The sequence below is a fragment of the Somniosus microcephalus genome, unplaced genomic scaffold, assembly GCF_052327205.1.
Source record: "Somniosus microcephalus isolate GS21.2 unplaced genomic scaffold, FLI_Smic_1.0 unresolved_chr1, whole genome shotgun sequence".
Classification (NCBI taxonomy): Eukaryota; Metazoa; Chordata; class Chondrichthyes; order Squaliformes; family Somniosidae; genus Somniosus; species Somniosus microcephalus.
Window position 1 is genome coordinate 166,461,098 of NW_028225179.1, and position 17,911 is coordinate 166,479,008.

The 17,911-nt window shown below is 54.2% G+C and overlaps 1 protein-coding gene across 2 annotated transcripts in view; it reads left to right on the forward strand.

Moving 5' to 3' along the window:
* The first annotated feature begins 225 nt into the window (after positions 1-225).
* LOC147096497 (calmodulin-regulated spectrin-associated protein 2-like) overlaps positions 226-17,911 on the forward strand; it is an 80,451-nt gene continuing 62,765 nt past the window's right edge. For both annotated transcript variants that reach the window (XM_085975296.1, XM_085975298.1), the window contains exon 1: positions 226-358. In XM_085975296.1, coding sequence (XP_085831422.1) covers positions 268-358 — 91 coding nt within the window. In that variant the 5' untranslated portion in view covers positions 226-267. The remainder of the gene's footprint in view (positions 359-17,911) is intronic.

A 17,911-nucleotide genomic window follows, 5' to 3' on the forward strand; every position in this document is an offset into this window, starting at 1 on the left:
GCCTGGTTGGGCCGAATGGCCTGTGTCCTATGTCCTGCCAAGTTGGATAGCAGCAAGACTGAGATTGGCCAATGATGCAGTTGGATGATGGACAGATGGTTTGGCCAATCATAAGGCAGATTGAAGGGGCCGACCAATCAGGAGCAAGGGGGCGGGTCTTCCGCTGGGGGCGGGGTTAAAGTTTCGGGGAATTTTTCCTAAACTTTTTTTGTTGTTCGAGGCGCCGGGACTGGGAGCAATTCCAGCTCCAGCACAGCGTTCCAGGCAATGGAGCGGCCGCCAGAGCCCACTTATAATGTAACTCGGGAGAAGTTACGAGCCTCCCTGGGCTGGCTGCGCTGTAAGGTGTTGGGCACAGGTAAGGGGCAGGAGGAGGAGGGGGCAAGCAAGGCAAGGGGCAGGTAATGACTCAGTGACTAGCCAGTGTCACCCCTACCTGCAGCAGACCTTGTGAAGGTGCCAGTTTGGCTCAGTGAGTATCACTCTCCCCTCAGGAGGTCCTGGGTTCAAGACCCACTCCAGAGACTGGAGCCCCATAATCCAAGCTGACACACCCAGGGCAGTACTGTGGGAGCGCCACAGTGTCGGAGGGGCAGGACCGAGGGAGTGTTGGAGGGGCAGGGCTGAGGGAGTGTTGGAGGGGCAGGGCTGAGGGAGCGTCGGAGGGGCAGGGCTGAGGGAGTGTCGGAGAGGCAGGACTGAGGGAGCGTCAGAGGGGCAGGACTGAGGGAGCGCCATAGTGTCGGGGGGGGGCTGGACCGAGGGAGCGCCGCAGTGTCGGGGGGGCAGGACCGAGGGAGCGCCGCAGTGTCGGGGGGGCAGGACCGAGGGAGCGCCGCAGTGTCGGGGGGGCAGGACCGAGGGAGCGCCGCAGTGTCGGGGGGGCAGGACCGAGGGAGCGCCGCAGTGTCGGGGGGGCAGGACCGAGGGAGCGCCGCAGTGTCGGGGGGGCAGGACCGAGGGAGCGCCGCAGTGTCGGGGGGGCAGGACCGAGGGAGCGCCGCAGTGTCGGGGGGGCAGGACCGAGGGAGCGCCGCAGTGTCGGGGGGGCAGGACCGAGGGAGCGCCGCAGTGTCGGGGGGGCAGGACCGAGGGAGCGCCGCAGTGTCGGGGGGGGGCAGGACCGAGGGAGCGCCGCAGTGTCGGGGAGGCTGGACCGAGGGAGCGCCACAGTGTCGGGGGGGCAGGACCGAGGGAGCGCCGCAGTGTCGGGGAGGCTGGACCGAGGGAGCGCCACAGTGTCGGGGGGGCAGGACCGAGGGAGCGCCGCAGTCTCGGGGAGGCTGGACCGAGGGAGCGCCGCAGTGTCGGGAGGGCAGGACCGAGGGAGCGCCGCAGTGTCGGGGGGGCAGGACCGAGGGAGCGCCGCAGTGTCGGGGGGGCTGGACCGAGGGAGCGCCGCAGTGTCGGGGGGGCCGCACCGAGGGAGTGCAGCGCTGAGGGAGTGTCGGGGGGGCAGGACCGAGGGAGCGCCGCAGTGTCAGGGGGGCCGCACCGAGGGAGTGCAGCGCTGAGGGAGTGTCGGAGGGGCAGGACAGAGGGAGCGCCGCAGTGTCGGGGTGGGGGGGGGCAGGACCGAGGGAGCGCCGCACTGTCGGAGGGGCAGCACCGAGGGAGCGCTGCAGTGTCGGGGGGGCAGGACCGAGGGAGCGCCGCAGTGTCGGGGGGGGCAGGACCGAGGGAGCGCCGCAGTGTCGGGGAGGCTGGACCGAGGGAGCGCCACAGTGTCGGGGGGGCAGGACCGAGGGAGCGCCGCAGTGTCGGGGAGGCTGGACCGAGGGAGCGCCACAGTGTCGGGGGGGCAGGACCGAGGGAGCGCCGCAGTCTCGGGGAGGCTGGACCGAGGGAGCGCCGCAGTGTCGGGAGGGCAGGACCGAGGGAGCGCCGCAGTGTCGGGGGGGCAGGACCGAGGGAGCGCCGCAGTGTCGGGGGGGCTGGACCGAGGGAGCGCCGCAGTGTCGGGGGGGCTGCACCGAGGGAGTGCAGCGCTGAGGGAGTGTCGGGGGGGCAGGACCGAGGGAGCGCCGCAGTGTCAGGGGGGCCGCACCGAGGGAGTGCAGCGCTGAGGGAGTGTCGGAGGGGCAGGACAGAGGGAGCGCCGCAGTGTCGGGGTGGGGGGGGGCAGGACCGAGGGAGCGCCGCACTGTCGGAGGGGCAGCACCGAGGGAGCGCTGCAGTGTCGGAGGGGCAACACCGAGGGAGCGCCGCAATATTATTCTAACCATATATTACCCAGCCTGCAAGTCCTGCCGGTTGTCACTTGTCTCCACCCCCAGTATTTATTGAGATTCTGGCAAAGGTTTTTTGCTGAGCAAGATGTTGGCAGCTCTGCCAGGATATAGGAGAAATCTCTGAAACGCTGGTGCGATGTGTTTTAACAGTGAAGTATCTTTTTTTTATTTGCTTATGGGATCAGGGTGTCGCTGGCAAGGCCGGCATTTATTGCCCATCCCTAGTTGCCCCTTGAGAAGGTGGTGGTGAGCCACCTTCTTGAACTGCTGCAGTCCGTGTGGTGAAGGTGAAGGAACGGCAATATACTTCTAAGTCAGGATGGTGTGTGACTTGGGGGGGAACTTGGAGGTGGTGGTGTTCCCATGCGCCTGCTGCCCTTGTCCTTCTAGGTGGAAGAGGTCGCGGGTTTGGGAGGTGCTGCCGAAGAAGCCTTGGCGAGTTGCTGCAGTGCATCTTGTAGATGGTACACACTGCAGCCACAGTGCGCCAGTGGTGGAGGGAGTGAATGTTTAAGGTGGTGGATGGGGTGCCAATCAAGGAGGCTGCTTTGTCCTGGATGGTGTCGAGCTTCTTGAGTGTTGTTGGAGCTGCACTCATCCAGGTAAGTGGAGAGTATTCCATCACACTCCTGACTGCCTTGTAGATGGTGGAAAGGCTTTGCGGAGTCAGGAGGTGAGACACTCGCCGCAGAATTCCCAGCCTCTGACCTGCTCTTGTTGCCACAGTATTTATGTGGCTGGTCCAGTTCAGTTTCTGGTCAATGGTGACCCCCCCAGGTTGTCTGAATATGCAATGGGCGCTCTGTCTCCGTGTAAAACACCGCAGTGCACTTGCCCCCAGGAACTGCCTGCGGGGGGTGGGGGTCCCATCCCAGCCATTGTCCAGGGGCGGGGGGGGTCCTGTCCCGACCATTGCCGGTTCACATTCTTTTTGTCATGAATTTACACTGCCATAGCCGAATAGCGCTATTTTAAAATGCTGTGGGTCACTCCTGGAACCTGCACTGGGCTGTCCTGTGGGCTGTGGTGTTGCTCTGCTTGTGGAGGCTTCCCACGCCCGCTCCGAGGGCTTTGGGCCGTTCTGCGTCTCGCCTGTGGTACTGACTCCATGCTGCCAGTAAAACTGGCCGATTGTACCCTGACAGCGCCGGAATAAGAGAAAGGGACTTCTGTTAGAACGGCACGGTGTGTGCACGGGACAGAGTGCGTGAAGCCTTTCTTTGTTAGATAACCGCAGATTACCCGGGTGATATGATCGAAGTTTTTTAAATGATGAAAATATGGGACAGAGTGGTTGGAAGTAGACAGTTTCCTGTAGTTTGAGGGGTTAAGACTGAGGGTCCAGCGATACAAGATTAAACGTGAGCGGTTTAAAACCGAGGGCAGGAGAAACGCCTCCACACACAGTTTGTGGAATTCACTTCCAGGATTAGTGGTTGAGACAGAATATGTCAACATTCAAGATTAGGTTGGCGAGGAGGATAAAGGATAAGGGATATGGGAACAGGTCGGGTCAATGTGATTAGAACTGTTTGCTCGTGTGGACGATATACAACGGTACGGACTGGCTGGGCTGAATGGCCTGATTCTGTGTTGTAATTTCCGTGTGTTTCCATGTCTGTTCCCAGGGATCGTGTACACTGTCTGCCAGACAGCAGCTGCTTCTAGATGGCTGCGTGGCAGAAAACAATACTGAGGCTTGCTAATGTTTACTGACCTGCTGAGAATCTGCTCTGCTGCCCCTGTATTAGCACAGGGGGGGTGAGGCACAGCGACAGAGGGGGGGATAAAGAGAGTCACGTACACACACACACACACACACACACACACTCCCTTGGTTTAGGAGGGGGAGGGTGATTAGGGAGGGAATTCCATTCACATAGCACATCATGTAAGGGAATGTCCCCAAAGCACTTCACAAATAAGCAAAAGGGAAATGGATGGATGCCTGGATCAGCTGGAGGACAAGAGGGTGGTGAGGAGAGGGTTTGGCTCAAAATTTTCAAATCAGTAATTGAACCAATTGCACTCTATGGCAGTGAGGTATGGGGACCGCTAACACAACAAGATTTTGGAAAATGGGACAAACACCCAATTGAGATCCTACATGCAGAATTCTGTAAAAGTATCCTCCGGACTCAAAGGAAAACAGTAAACAATGCATGCAGGGCGCAACTAGGCCAATATCCATTAATAATCACTATCCAAAAAAGAGCCACCAAATTTTGGAATCACCTACAAATGAGCAATCCCCAATGCTATCACTACGACGCCCTGAAATGCCAAGAGCTGACCATAAAGAAGAATACCCTCAGTCAACTAGTCCTGGGACTCAGTGAAGTAACTACTAACAATACTAACAGTAACCAGCCCCAGGACAGTGACAGGGTAACGCAAAGAATTCGACCCAACACAATCGTCGCTAAGCAAAAGGAAAAATATCTGACATATTGGGCAGAAACAACAAAAACCCAAAGCAAACTCAATTGCTACTTGGCCCTAAACAGACAATACAACATAGCTGATTACCTGACCATGGTAAAGGATAACAAACTGAGAAGAACCTTGACAAGGTACAGACTTAGCGAACATAGCCTAGCGATCGAAAAAGGCAGACACAGGCAGACCAGGCTGCCAAGAGAGGACAGGATATGCTCTCACTGCAGTCAGGGAGTAGTGGAGACAGAGATGCACTTCCTCACAGCCTGCGGAAAATATCAGGGCATCAGGGAGAATTTCTACCAAAAATTCTCACAAATATGCCCTGATTTCAGAAATCTGAATGACAACCAAAAACTCCCATTCCCACTGGGGGAGGAGAGAAGCTGTGTAACACTGGCGGCACACTATGTTACAGCTTGCCATGAACAGAGGGACAACCAGTAAACTAAGAAAAGAATATATATAAACAATGCGAATGTATATTTCTACACTCAGGGATATACCTGTTTATACACTATGAATAGAACTGCGTTTATGTGCTCAACCATAAATGTATTTTGATGCTTTGGCAACATAAGATGTAACTTATCATGCCAATAAAGCGATTTGAATTGTGAAAAAAATTGTGTAGTGCAAGTCTGGCGCTGAGGAAGACGTGTTTGTGTGTGGGGGTTTGTGCCCCAGGATGGTTTTGTTCGGAGTGTATTGCTGTATTTAGTTAATCTGTTTCCCGGAGTGCTCACCCTCGGGCTGTTGATGGATTGAATATTAGCCTTTAAAAGGGAATTGGATAAATACTCGGAGAGAAAAGTGCAGGGATATGGGGAAAGAGCGGGGGAGTGGGACTGACTAGATTGCTCTTCGAGGGGCCAGCACAGACTCGATGGGTGGAATGGCCTCCTTTTATAAATGATTACCACCCCAGGGCCAATAACCAACTGGTTAGCAATTAAAACAGGGTTTAACTGAAAAAAAAACACTGTATTTGCTATCTTTGTAAAAAAAAAAAATATATATATTTTCCACGTTTAATACCACCTTGAGAATTTTCTTTTAATGTTTTGAGAACGAGTGAAGGAACCCCTTCAATCTATCTCCTCTCGCCCTGTCTCCAGACTGAGTGGATTAGTGTGTCTCGTACACTCACTATAGTACTTATGATTGAGGTGTACAAAATTATGAGGGGCATAGATAGGGTAGATAGAAAGGCACTTTTCCCCTTAGTAGAGGGGTCAATAACCAGGGGGCATAGTTTCAAGGTAAGGGGCGGGAGGTTTAGAGGGGATTCGAAGAAAAACTTTTTCACCCAGAGGGTGGTTGGAATCTGGAACTCACTGCCTGAAAGGGTGGTAGAGGCAGGAACCCTCACAACATTCAAGAAGCATTTAGATGAGCACTTGAAACGCCATAGCATACAAGGCTACGGACCAAGTGCTGGAAAATGGGATTAGAATAGACAGGGTTTGATGGCCGGCGCGGACACCATGGGCCGAAGGGCCTCTTTCTGTGCGGTATTACTCTATGGAGTACTGACCTTTTTGTGTTTTAATCTCTCTGCCCCTTCGTGTGTTTGTTCTGTTGGATTCACCAGTTGGTGTAGAAAACTGCGGAGTAGTTTTATTTTTTTCCGGAAGTGGCGTGGAGGCGTCGGGATTCTGTTCATATCAAGTTGACAGATGTTGGGATTGGTTTCAACAGCTCACTCTTTCACCGGCTGAGATGCACAGTAAAACTCTGCTTCAAACACGTGCACTGCAACCTCAACTCCAGGGCACCCTCAAATGAACTCGAGAAAGACTTGCATTTCTAAAGCGCCTTTCACGAGCATTTCTAAAGCGCCTTTCACGACCACCAGACGTCCCAAAGCGCTTTACAGCCATTGAAGTGGAGTCACTGTTGTAATGTGGGAAACGCGGCAGCCAATGTGCGCACAGCAAGCTCCCACAAACAGCAATGTGATGATGACCAGATAATCTGTTTTTTTTTTAGTGGATGCTGACTTGAGGGATAAATATTGGCCCAGGACACCGGGGAGAACTCCCCTGCTCTTCTTCGAAATAGTGCAGTGGGATTTTTTACATCCACCTTAGAGAGGTTTAACGTCTCATCCGAAAGACGGCACCTCTGACAGCGCAGCACTCCCTCAGTACTGCAATGGGAGTGTCGGCCTGGATTTTTGTGTTCAAATCTCTGGAGTGGGGCTTGAACCCACGACCTTCTGACTCCGAGACGCGAGAGAGAGAGAGAGCGCTACCCCCTGAGCCATGGATGACACGGTCAGGCGTGATGCTCTCTCTCGTTCGCTATTACTAGGCTGAGAATACACAATAGCAAAATACTGCGGAGGCTGGAAATCTGAAATCACAACAGAAAATACTGGAAACGCTCAGCAGGCCAGGCAGCATCTGTGGAGAGAGAAACAGAGTTAACGGTTCAGGTCTGTGTGACCCTTTGTCAGAACTGGAAAAAGTTAAGAGATGCAACAGGTTTTAAGCAGGGGGAGGGGAATGGAGAACAAAAGGAACGGTCTGTGCTAGGGTGGGAGGCAGGAGTGGTCGCAAATGGGGATGGCCGAATCATCAACAGTTGCCATGTGGAAAAAATAGGGGCAGGGGTTATGGTCTGAAATTGTTGAACTCTGTGTTGAGTCCAGAAGGCTGTTAAGTGCCTCATCGAAAGATGAGGTGCTGTTCCTCGAGCTTACTTTGAGCTTCATTGGAACAGTGGAAGTGGCCGAGGACAGAGATCAGAGTGGGAGTGGAGCGGAGAATTAAAGTGACAGGAGACCGGAAGCTCGGGGCCACCCGTACAGACTGAAAGGAGATGTATTTTTGTTATGTTGATTGAGGGATAAATATTGGCCAGGACACCGAGGATAACGCCCCTGCTCTTCTGCGAAATAGTGCCTTGGGATCTTTTCCGTCCACCTGAGAGTCACTAGTCTGAAATCTTCTGTTTCTCGGGGCCTCTCGTGAGATACCAGCTTTCAGTCGGTGCCCTCCTTTGGGCACTTTTGTGATGCTGGCCAAACACGACCGTTAACTTTGGGAGGCAGGCTGGTCGAGCGGGGTCTGAGGTCCTGCGTTCAGATTGCAATCTCACTTGGAGGGGTGGGTTCGCATCCCACTCCTGCCCTTGGCTCCTTTTCTAGTCGACTTTATATTTAAGACAATAGATATTTGGATATGAAGGGATAGGGGGATCGGGCGGGAAAGTGGAGATGAGGTAGAAGATCAGCCATGATCTTATTGAATGGCGGAGCAGGCTCGAGGGGCCGAATGGCCGACTCCTGCTCCTAATTCTTCTGTAACTTTGTTTTCTTGCATCTGGTCAGTCTGGGTTAGATTCTGACCCAACTGTTGTGAATAGTTCTGGGGATATGGGCAATCCCTGTGATGATGATGATGGAGATAGTCCTTCTCCTTGACCAGCAGCAGTCCTTGTGGTGGTGATGATGCTGCCATAATGGTGTTTTGGGGTTTTAACCCAGTGACTGTGGCGGGACGGTGATTATATGCCTGAACCAGGATGGTGTGCGACTTGGGGCTGCTGGGTGTTCCCATGGCATTGCTGTGCTTGATCTAGGTGGCGGAGGGCGCGGTGCTGCGAGGTGCTGTTGAGGCAAGATCAGAGTTGTGTGGGTGCATCGTGCAGCCAAGGTGCGCCGGCGATGGAGGGAGAGATTTCCATTCGATCACGGCTGATCTGTAGAAACATAGAAACATAGAAGATAGGAGCAGGAGTAGGCCATTCGGCCCCTCGAGCCTGCTCCGCCATTCAATGAGATCGTGGCTGATCTTCCTCAATTCCATTCACCGGCCCTATCGCCATATCCCTTGATGCCCTTACTAGTCAGAAATCTATCGACTTCTGTTTTGAATATACCCAATGACTGAGCCTCCACAGCCCTCTGGGGTAGAGAATTCCAAAGATTCACCACCCTCTGTGTGAAGAAATTTCTTCTCATCTCAGTCCTGAATGGCCTACCCTTTATCCTGAGGCTGTGGCCCCTGGTTCTAGACTTCCCCAGCCAAGGGAAACATTCTCCCAGTATCCGCCCCATCAAGCCCTGTAATAATTTTGTATGCTTCAATGAGATCCCCTCTCATTCTTCTGAATTCAAGAGAATACAGGCCTAGTTTACTCAATCTCGCCATCCCAGGAATCAATCTTGTGAACCTTCGTTGCACTCCCTCTATGGCAAATATATCCTTCCTTAGGTAAGGAGACCAAAATTGTACACAGTACTCCAGGTGTGGTCTCACCAAGGCCCTATATAATTGGAGTAAGACTTCTTTACTCCTGTACTCAAATCCTCTTGTAATGAAGGCCAGCATACCATTTGCCTTCCCAATGGCTTGCTGCACCTGCACATTCACTTTCAGTGACTCATGTACAAGGACACCCAGGTCCCTTTGAGCAACTGCATTCCCCAATCTTTCACCATTTAGGAAATACTCTGCCTTTCTGTTTTTTCTACCAAAGTGGATAACTTCACATTTATCCACATTATATTCCATCTGCCATGTTCTCGCCCACTCACTGAGCCTGTCGAGATCCCCTTGAAGCCTCTTCACATCCTCTTCGCAACTGACACTGCCACCTAGCTTTGTATCATCAGCAAATTTGGAAATGTAACATTTAGTCCCCTTATCCAAATCATTGATATAGATTGTGATAGCTGGGGCCCAAGCACCGATCCTTGCGTACCCCACTAGTCACAGCCTGTCATCTTGTAAAAGACCTGTTTATCCCTACGCTTTGTTTTCTGTCTGTTAACCAATTCTCAATTCATGCTAGTACAGGAAACTTTGGTTTATCTGGAGGTTGTATGTCCGGAAACCTCGATCTACCGGCAGAAATCAGGAGCCATTTTGTTAGGTTTTTTTTCTTCTCGTGGCTTTGTTTTCAACAGTCGGGCTCTGGAAAGTCTCTCTGAAGCTGTTGCTAAGCTACAGAGATGCTTCCAAGGTACGGGCCGACTGTTTACAAGCTGTTGCTAAGCAACAGTGTTTGTTGTCAGATACGGAGATGAAAACCTCCGTATGCTTCAACATTAACTTTGTATGTCCGGCAGTTTTGATCGGCAACAGCTCGGTCCCGTCGGTGCCGGATATAACAAAGCTTCCTGTATATTACCCCCAATTCCATGTGCCCTAACTTTGTTCACCAACCTCTTGTGTGAGACCTTATCGAAGGCCTTCTGAAAATCCAAATACACCACATCTACCGGTTCCCCTTTGTCTACTCCACTAGTCTGATCCAATCCCGTCTGTTTCCCCGTTGGGGCGTTAGGCTTAAACCACGATGATCTGAGGTACTGTGGGCCATGTTTAACTTCTAATACAAAGCCCATCAGTAAAAATCCAGGATTTGAAAGCGCGGTAGTGGAATGAATCTAATTACATCTTGTGCCTGCTGGTTAAGGTAACGCAGGTCTGAAGTTTGTTTTGTTTTTGAGAGGTGATGCGATCAAGACTGGCTGTGATAACAACAAACTTTAATCCCTCAACTATTTCCCCTTCCTCCCCTGCAGTTTGCAGTGGCGTGGCGATTAAATGTCAACCGAGTCTGTGTCACGTGAGCTTGTTTTCAGTCTCCTCTCATAACATAAGAATTAGGAGCAGGAGTCGGCCATATGGCCCCTCGAGCCTGCTCCGCCATTCAATAAGATCATGGCTGATCTTCGACCTGAACTCCACTTTCCTGCACTATCCCCACATCCCTTGCTTCCCCTAGAGTCCAAAAATCCACCGATCTCTGTCTTGAATATACTCAACGACTGAGCCTCCACAGCCCTCTGGGGTAGAGATTCACCACCCTTTTGAGTGAAGAAGTTCCTCCTCATCTCCGTCCTCAATGACTTGGCCCCTTATCCTGAGACTGTGACCCCGTGTTCCAGAGTCTCCGGCCAGGGAAACCGCCTACTGGACCGCTGTGTGCTGTGTGCTGTGTGCTGTGTGCTGTGTGCTGTGTGCTGTGTGCTGTGTGTTGTGTGCTGTGTGTTGTGTGTTGTGTGTTGTGTGCTGTGTGTTGTGTGTTGTGTGTTGTGTGTTGTGTGTTGTGTGTTGTGTGTTGTGTGTTGTGTGTTGTGCGTTGTGCGTTGTGCGTTGTGCGCTGTGCGCTGTGCGCTGTGCGCTGTGCTCTGTGCTCTGTGCGTTGTGCGTTGTGCGTTGTGCGCTGTGAGCTGTGAGCTGTGAGCTGTGAGCTGTGAGCTGTGAGCTGTGAGCTGTGAGCTGTGCGCTGTGCGCTGTGCGCTGTGCGCTGTGCTCTGTGCGTTGTGCGCTGTGCGCTGTGCGCTGTGCGCTGTGCTCTGTGCGCTGTGCGCTGTGCGCTGTGCGCTGTGGGCTGTGCGCTGTGGGCTGTGCGCTGTGAGCTGTGAGCTGTGAGCTGTGCGCTGTGCGCTGTGCGCTGTGGTGGAATTGAAGGAGTTTGGATTTGGGCTTGGGTGGAGGCCAAAGTGCCTTTTTTCCTTTCCAGGCACCTTATCTGTTGACTCCTGCCTGCTGCTCCACACCCATTGTGAAAAGAGCGTGGTCACTTTCTTGGAATGCGAGCTATCTGCACAGCCAGCCCCATCGCCGGGTTCTGAGCCTATCTGTGATGTCTTGCTGTGGTTAATGTGTAAAGCCTTTCATTAACGCTACATAATTGTCATTTCCTCCCTTTCCCCGACCCTCCCCCTATCACTGGCACGTTCTCGACAACATGCCTCGCGGATCGTGTCCTTCCAAAGTTGGTTCATCCGGAGTGAACCTTTGAGCTGTGCAGTCTGGCTGTTTCCTGCAGTTCAAGATTGGGAGGAGCGAAGCCATTGGCCCAGAAATTCGGGTCGGGGGGCTTCCCGCGGGTGCAAGCCCCCGACCTGCACTTACCTAGCGCGCCGGCCGTTGAGCTGTGGGCCCGCGTGGGATTCCGATCCTGGGCCTGCTCCAACTGCCGGCGCGCAGTGCTTGCGTATCCCAGGGGCGCAGTTAGTTCGAAGCGTCCCCTGGGATCACGTGGGCCATGGAGAGCCAATGGTAGCAGGGAATCTGTATTCATAGATTTGACAGGAAGACCGAACCGGACTGCTTGCAACCTCGGCGTCTTATTTGACGCAGAAATGAGCCGCCGATCCCATATCCTCTGCATCACGAAGACCTCCTACTTCCACCTCCGTAACATTGCTCGACTCTGCCCTTTGCCTCCGCTCGTCCGCTGCTGAAACCCTCATCCATGCCTTTGTTACCTCTAGACCCGACTATTCCGAAGCACTCCCGGCTGGCCTCCCACCTTCGAACCACCAACATCCAAAATTACTGCCCGTATCTTATACCGCACCAAGTCCCACTCGCCATCTCCTGTCCTCACTGACACTGACTTTTTCCCATGCATCCAATTAAAAAATCTCATTGTGTTCAATTCCCTCCATGACCGCGCTCCTCCCTATCTCTGTAACCTCCTCCAGTCGCACAACCCTCCGAGATCTCTGCGCTCCTCCAATTCTGGCCTCTTGTCCATCCCTGACTTTAATCGCTTCACCGTTGCCGGCCGTGCCTTCAGCTTCCTGGGCCCTGAACTCTGGAATTCCCTCCTTAAACCTCTCTGCCTCTCTTTTTTTTAATCCTTCTTCTTCTTAGGCAGTGCCTCGGAACCGAGGAGGACTTGCTTCCACATTAAAAATGAGTTCTCAGGTGACTGATGAGTCCAATGCGGGACCTACAGTCTCTGTCACAGGTGGGGCAGACGGTGGTTGAAGGGGCGGGTGGGTGGGGTGCTTGGGTTGACGTGCGCTGCCTGCGCTTGGCTTCCACTTGCTCCCGGCGAAGAGACTCGAAGTGTTCGGCACCTTCCCGGATGCTTCTCCGCCACTTTGTGCGGTCTTGGGCCAGGGATTCCCAGGTGTCAGTGGAGATGTTGCACTTTTTCAAGGAGGCTTTGAGGGTGTCCTTGAAGCGTTTCCTCTGCCCACTTGGGGCTCTCTTGCTGTGTCGGAGCTCCGAGTAGTGCGCTTGTTTTGGGAGTCTCGTATCGGGCATGCGGACAATGTGACCTGTTCATCGGAGCTGATTGAGCGTGGTCAAAGCTTCGATGCTGGGGATGTTGGCCTGAGCAAGAACACTGACATTGGTGCGCCTATCCTGCCAATGGATTTGCAGGATCTTGCGGAGGCAGCGTTGGTGGTACCTCTCCAGTGCTTTGAGGTGCCTGCTGTACATGGTCCATGTCTCTGAGGCATACAGCAGGGCGGGTATCACTGCTGCTCTGTAGACCATGAGCTTAGTGCCGAGTTTGAGGTCCTGGTCTTCAAACACTCTCTTCCTCAGGTGACCGAAGGCTGCACTGGCACACTGAAGGCGGTGCTGGACTTCGTCACCGACGTCTGCCCTTGTTGACAGTAGGCTCCCGAGGTATGGAAAGTGGTCCACGTTGTCCAAGGCCTTGTCGTGGATTTTGATAATCGGGGGGGCAGTACTGTGTGGCGGGGGCAGGTTGGTGGAGGACCTTTGTCTTACAGATGTTTAGTGTAAGACCCATGCTCTCGTACACTTCAGTGAAGGTGTTGACGATGGTTTGGAGTTCGACCTCCGAGTGAGCGCAGACGCAAGCGTCGTCTGCATATTGTAATTCGACGACAGAGGATGGGACAACCTTGGATCTGGACTGGAGGCGACGGAGGTTGAACAGTTTCCCGTTTGTTCTGTAAATTAGCTCCACTCCAGTGGGGAGCTTACTGAGGGTGAGAGGGAGCATTGCAGCAAGGAAGATTGAGAAGTGCGTTGGTGCGATGACACAGCTTTGCTTGACCCCGGTTTTACGTGAATTGGGTCTGTGGTGGAACCGTTGGTCAGGACACCCCCACCTAAAGCCTACCTCTTTGACCAAGCCTTTGATCATCTGTCACAATAGATCCTTATGTGGCTCGGAGTTTGATTATGCTCCCATGATGTGCCTCGGGATGCTTTGCTATAGTGGAAGCGCTGTATAAACATTAGTCATTGTTGTACAAGACTTGGGGTGAAATATTGGTAGTTGTGGATCTGTCACTGGTGGGGAATCCAATTTAAAAATACCGCACAGCATTGGAGTGATGCAGGAGTCCCTCTTCATTGTTCTGTCCGCTGTACCGGTGGGTTGTGGGGTATCTCTGTCCTACAGCAATGGCTAAATCTCCAAGTCTGTGCGGCACCTTCGTGTCGGTGAGAATTTTGCTCTGTCGGTCCTTGCCCGCTGGAACATAATACAGAGAAGTGTGAGGTGATGCGTTTTGGTGGAAGGAACAGGGAGAGGCAATATACACTTAATGACACAGTTTTAAAGAGTGTGCAGGGACAGAGGGACCTGGGAGTTAATGTGCGTGGGTCCCTGAAGGTGGCAGGACATATTGAAAGAGTGGTTAGCAAAGCATATGGGATCTTGGGCTTCATAAATAGAGGTATTGAGTACAAAAGTAGAGAAGTTATGCTGAATCTTTATAAAGTGCTGGTTAGGCCACAACTGGAGTATTGGGTCCAGTTCTGGTCACCACACTTTAGGAAGGATGTGAAGGCCCTTGAGAGGGTGCAGAGGAGATTTACCAGAATGGTTCCGGGGATGGGGGATCTTAGCTACAAGGACAGGTTGGAGAAGCTGGATTTGTTTTCATTAGAGCAAAGGAGGTTGTGGGGTGATGTGATAGAGGTGTACAAGATTATGACGGGTTTGGATAGGCTAGACGGGGAAAGGCTGTTCCCACTCGATGATGGTACAAGGACTAGGGGGCACAGATTTAAGGTTTCGGGCAAGAGATACAGGGGGGGTGTGAGGAAATACTTTTTTACGCAGCGAGTGGTGAGGACCTGGGACTCGCTGCTGACGGAAGTGGTGGAAGCGGAGACACTCAATGTTTTCAAGGGGAGACTGGATAGGCACTTGAGGGAAATAAACTTGCAGGGCTACGGAGATAGAGCGGGGGAATGAGCCTGACTGGATTGCTCTACAGAGAGCCGGCACGGACTCGATGGGCCGAATGGCCTCCTTTTGTGCTGTTATGACTCTATGACTATGGTTAATGATCAGACTGTGTGGTGGTCTTACGGAACAGAACCACATGGTGTCAGCCATGGCACCGTGGGCAGCACTCTTGCCTTCGAGTCAGAAGGTCATGGATTCAAGACCCACTCCAGAGACTCGAGCACATAATCTAGGCTGACACTCCAGTGCAGTACTGAGGGAGCGCTGCACTGTCGGAGGGGCAGTACTGAGGGAGTGCTGCACTGTTGGAGGGGCCATACTGAGGGAGCGCCGCACTGTCGGAGGGGCAGTACTGAGGGAGTGCTGCACTGTTGGAGGGGCAGTACTGAGGGAGCGCCGCACTGTCGGAGGGGCAGTACTGAGGGAGCGCCGCACTGTCGGAGGGGCAGTACTGAGGGAGTGCTGCACTGTTGGAGGGGCAGTACTGAGGGAACGCCGCACTGTCGGAGGGGCAGTACTGAGGGAGCGCCGCACTGTCGGAGGGGCAGTACTGAGGGAGCGCCGCACTGTCGGAGGGGCAGTACTGAGGGAGGGCTGCACTGTCGGAGGGGCAGTACTGAGGGGGTGCCGCACTGTCGGAGGGGCAGTACTGAGGGAACGCCGCACTGTCGGAGGGGCAGTACTGAGGGAGCGCCGCACTGTCGGAGGGGCAGTACTGAGGGAGTGCTGCACTGTCGGAGGGGCCATACTGAGGGAGTGCTGCACTGTCGGAGGGGCAGTACTGAGGGAGCGCCGCACTGTCGGAGGGGCAGTACTGAGGGAGCGCCGCACTGTCGGAGGGGCAGTACTGAGGGAGGGCTGCACTGTCGGAGGGGCAGTACTGAGGGGGTGCCGCACTGTCGGAGGGGCAGTACTGAGGGAGCGCTGCACTGTCGGAGGGGCCATACTGAGGGAGTGCTGCACTGTCGGAGGGGCAGTACTGATGGAGCGTCGCGCTGTCGGAGGGGCCATACTGAGGGAGTGCTGCACTGTCGGAGGGGCAGTACTGAGGGAGCGCTGCACTGTCGGAGGGGCAGTACTGAGGGAGCGCTGCACTGGCGAAGGGGCAGTACTGAGGGAGCGCTGCACTGGCGAAGGGGCAGTACTGAGGGAGCGCTGCACTGTCGAAGGGGCAGTACTGAGGGAGTGCTGCACTGTCGGAGGGGCCATACTGAGGGAGTGCTGCACTGTCGGAGGGGCCATACTGAGGGAGCGCTGCACTGTCGAAGGGGCAGTACTGAGGGAGCGCTGCACTGTCGGAGGGGCAGTACTGAGGGGGTGCCGCACTGTCGGAGGGGCAGTACTGAGGGAGCGCTGCACTGTCGGAGGGGCAGTACTGATGGAGCGCCGCACTGTCGGAGGGGCAGTACTGAGGGAGCGCTGCACTGTCGGAGGGGCAGTACTGAGGGAGCGCCGCACTGTCGGAGGGGCAGTACTGATGGAGTGCTGCACTGGCGAAGGGGCAGTACTGAGGGAGCGCCGCACTGTCGGAGGGGCAGTACTGAGGGAGCGCCGCACTGTCGGAGGGGCAGTACTGAGGGAGCGCTGCACTGTCGGAGGGGCAGTACTGAGGGAGCGCCGCACTGTCGAAGGGGCAGTACTGATGGAGCGCTGCACTGTCGGAGGGGCAGTACTGAGGGAGCGCTGCACTGTCGGAGGGGCAGTACTGAGGGAGCGCCGCACTGTCGGAGGGGCAGTACTGAGGGAGCGCTGCACTGTCGGAGGGGCAGTACTGAGGGAGCGCCGCACTGTCGAAGGGGCGGTACTGAGGGAGCGCCGCACTGTCGAAGGGGCAGTACTGATGGAGCGCTGCACTGTCGAAGGGGCAGTACTGAGGGAGCGCTGCACTGTCGAAGGGGCAGTACCGAGGGAGCGCTGCACTGTCGAAGGGGCTGTACTGAGGGAGCGCCGCACTGTCGGAGGGGCAGTACTGAGGGGGTGCCGCACTGTCGAAGGGGCAGTACTGAGGGGGTGCCGCACTGTCGGAGGGGCAGTACTGATGGAGTACTGCCCTTGTCAGTAGTGCCGTGTTTTGGCTGAGACGTTAAACCTAGGCACCATCTGCTCTCTCGGGTGGATGTATTAGAAGTGATTATTCCTCAATCAACATCACTAAAGCAGATTACCTGGTCATTATCACATTGCTGTGTGTGGGAGCTTGCTGTGCGCAGGTTGGCTGCCGTGTTTCCCACATTACAACAGTGACCACACTTCAAAAAGTACTTCATTGGCTGTAAAGCACTCTGGGACGTCCTGAGGGTGTGAAAGGCGCTGTAGAAATGGGAGTCTTTCTTTTTGATGGGTGATTGGGCCGTAACTCACTGCTGTATTCCCACCTTACCCCAGCACTGCCCCCCAGGGGAGCACATCTGGGAACTGAGCCATTTGTTAGAATGACTGGTGCAAAGTGTAGTTCTGACTGTCGACTCTGCTCGGCATTGCTAAGCTGCTGGGTGGCTCAGTGCATGATACCTGATTGTACTTGTGTTGATCTCGCATTCCACAAGATCCTTTTGCCTGACTCTCGCTGAGATGCTGGGATTGCGTTGCCGTGTAATTGGATTCCTGGGAGTCTGGCTCGGAGCCGTCATTCAACTCCTCTCAACATTGTTGGTGGTTTAATTTGGGACTCGCTGTCGCGGAGCTAGCACTGGCGATATCGTGTGTGTGGTGTGTCTGTGTCTCACACACACACAGAGACTCAGCTCTGAGAAAGGACCTGTGTTTCCTTTGCGCCTTTCACCAGCCTGAGATGTCCCAAGACCGAGGAGGCAATGATGAAGCTGGACAGGGCTCTGGTCATAGGAACAGGAGGAGGCTGTTCCACCATTTAGTGGCTGATCTGTTTCTGAACTCCATCCACCCGCCAAAGAACCAAAGAAATCATTGTGGACTTCAGGAAGGCGGAAGTCACACCCCCATCCACATCAATGGGGCTGTGGTGGAAAGGGTGGACAGCTTTAAGTTCCTCGGAGTCCACATCACGGAAGACCTCTCCTGGTCCCTCAATACCTCCTCTCTGGTGAAGAAGGCCCAGCAGCGCCTATATTTCCTAAGGAGGCTGAAGGGATGTAACCTGTCACCCCTGATCCTCTCTAACTTTTACCGCTGCACAATAGAGAGCATCCTGACAAACTGTATCACAGTATGGTATGGCAGCTGTAGCTACTATGACCGGAAAGCCCTGCAGCGGGTAGTCAAAACTGCCCAACGCATTACCGGCACCCGGCTACCGACCATAGAGCACATATACCAGAAACGCT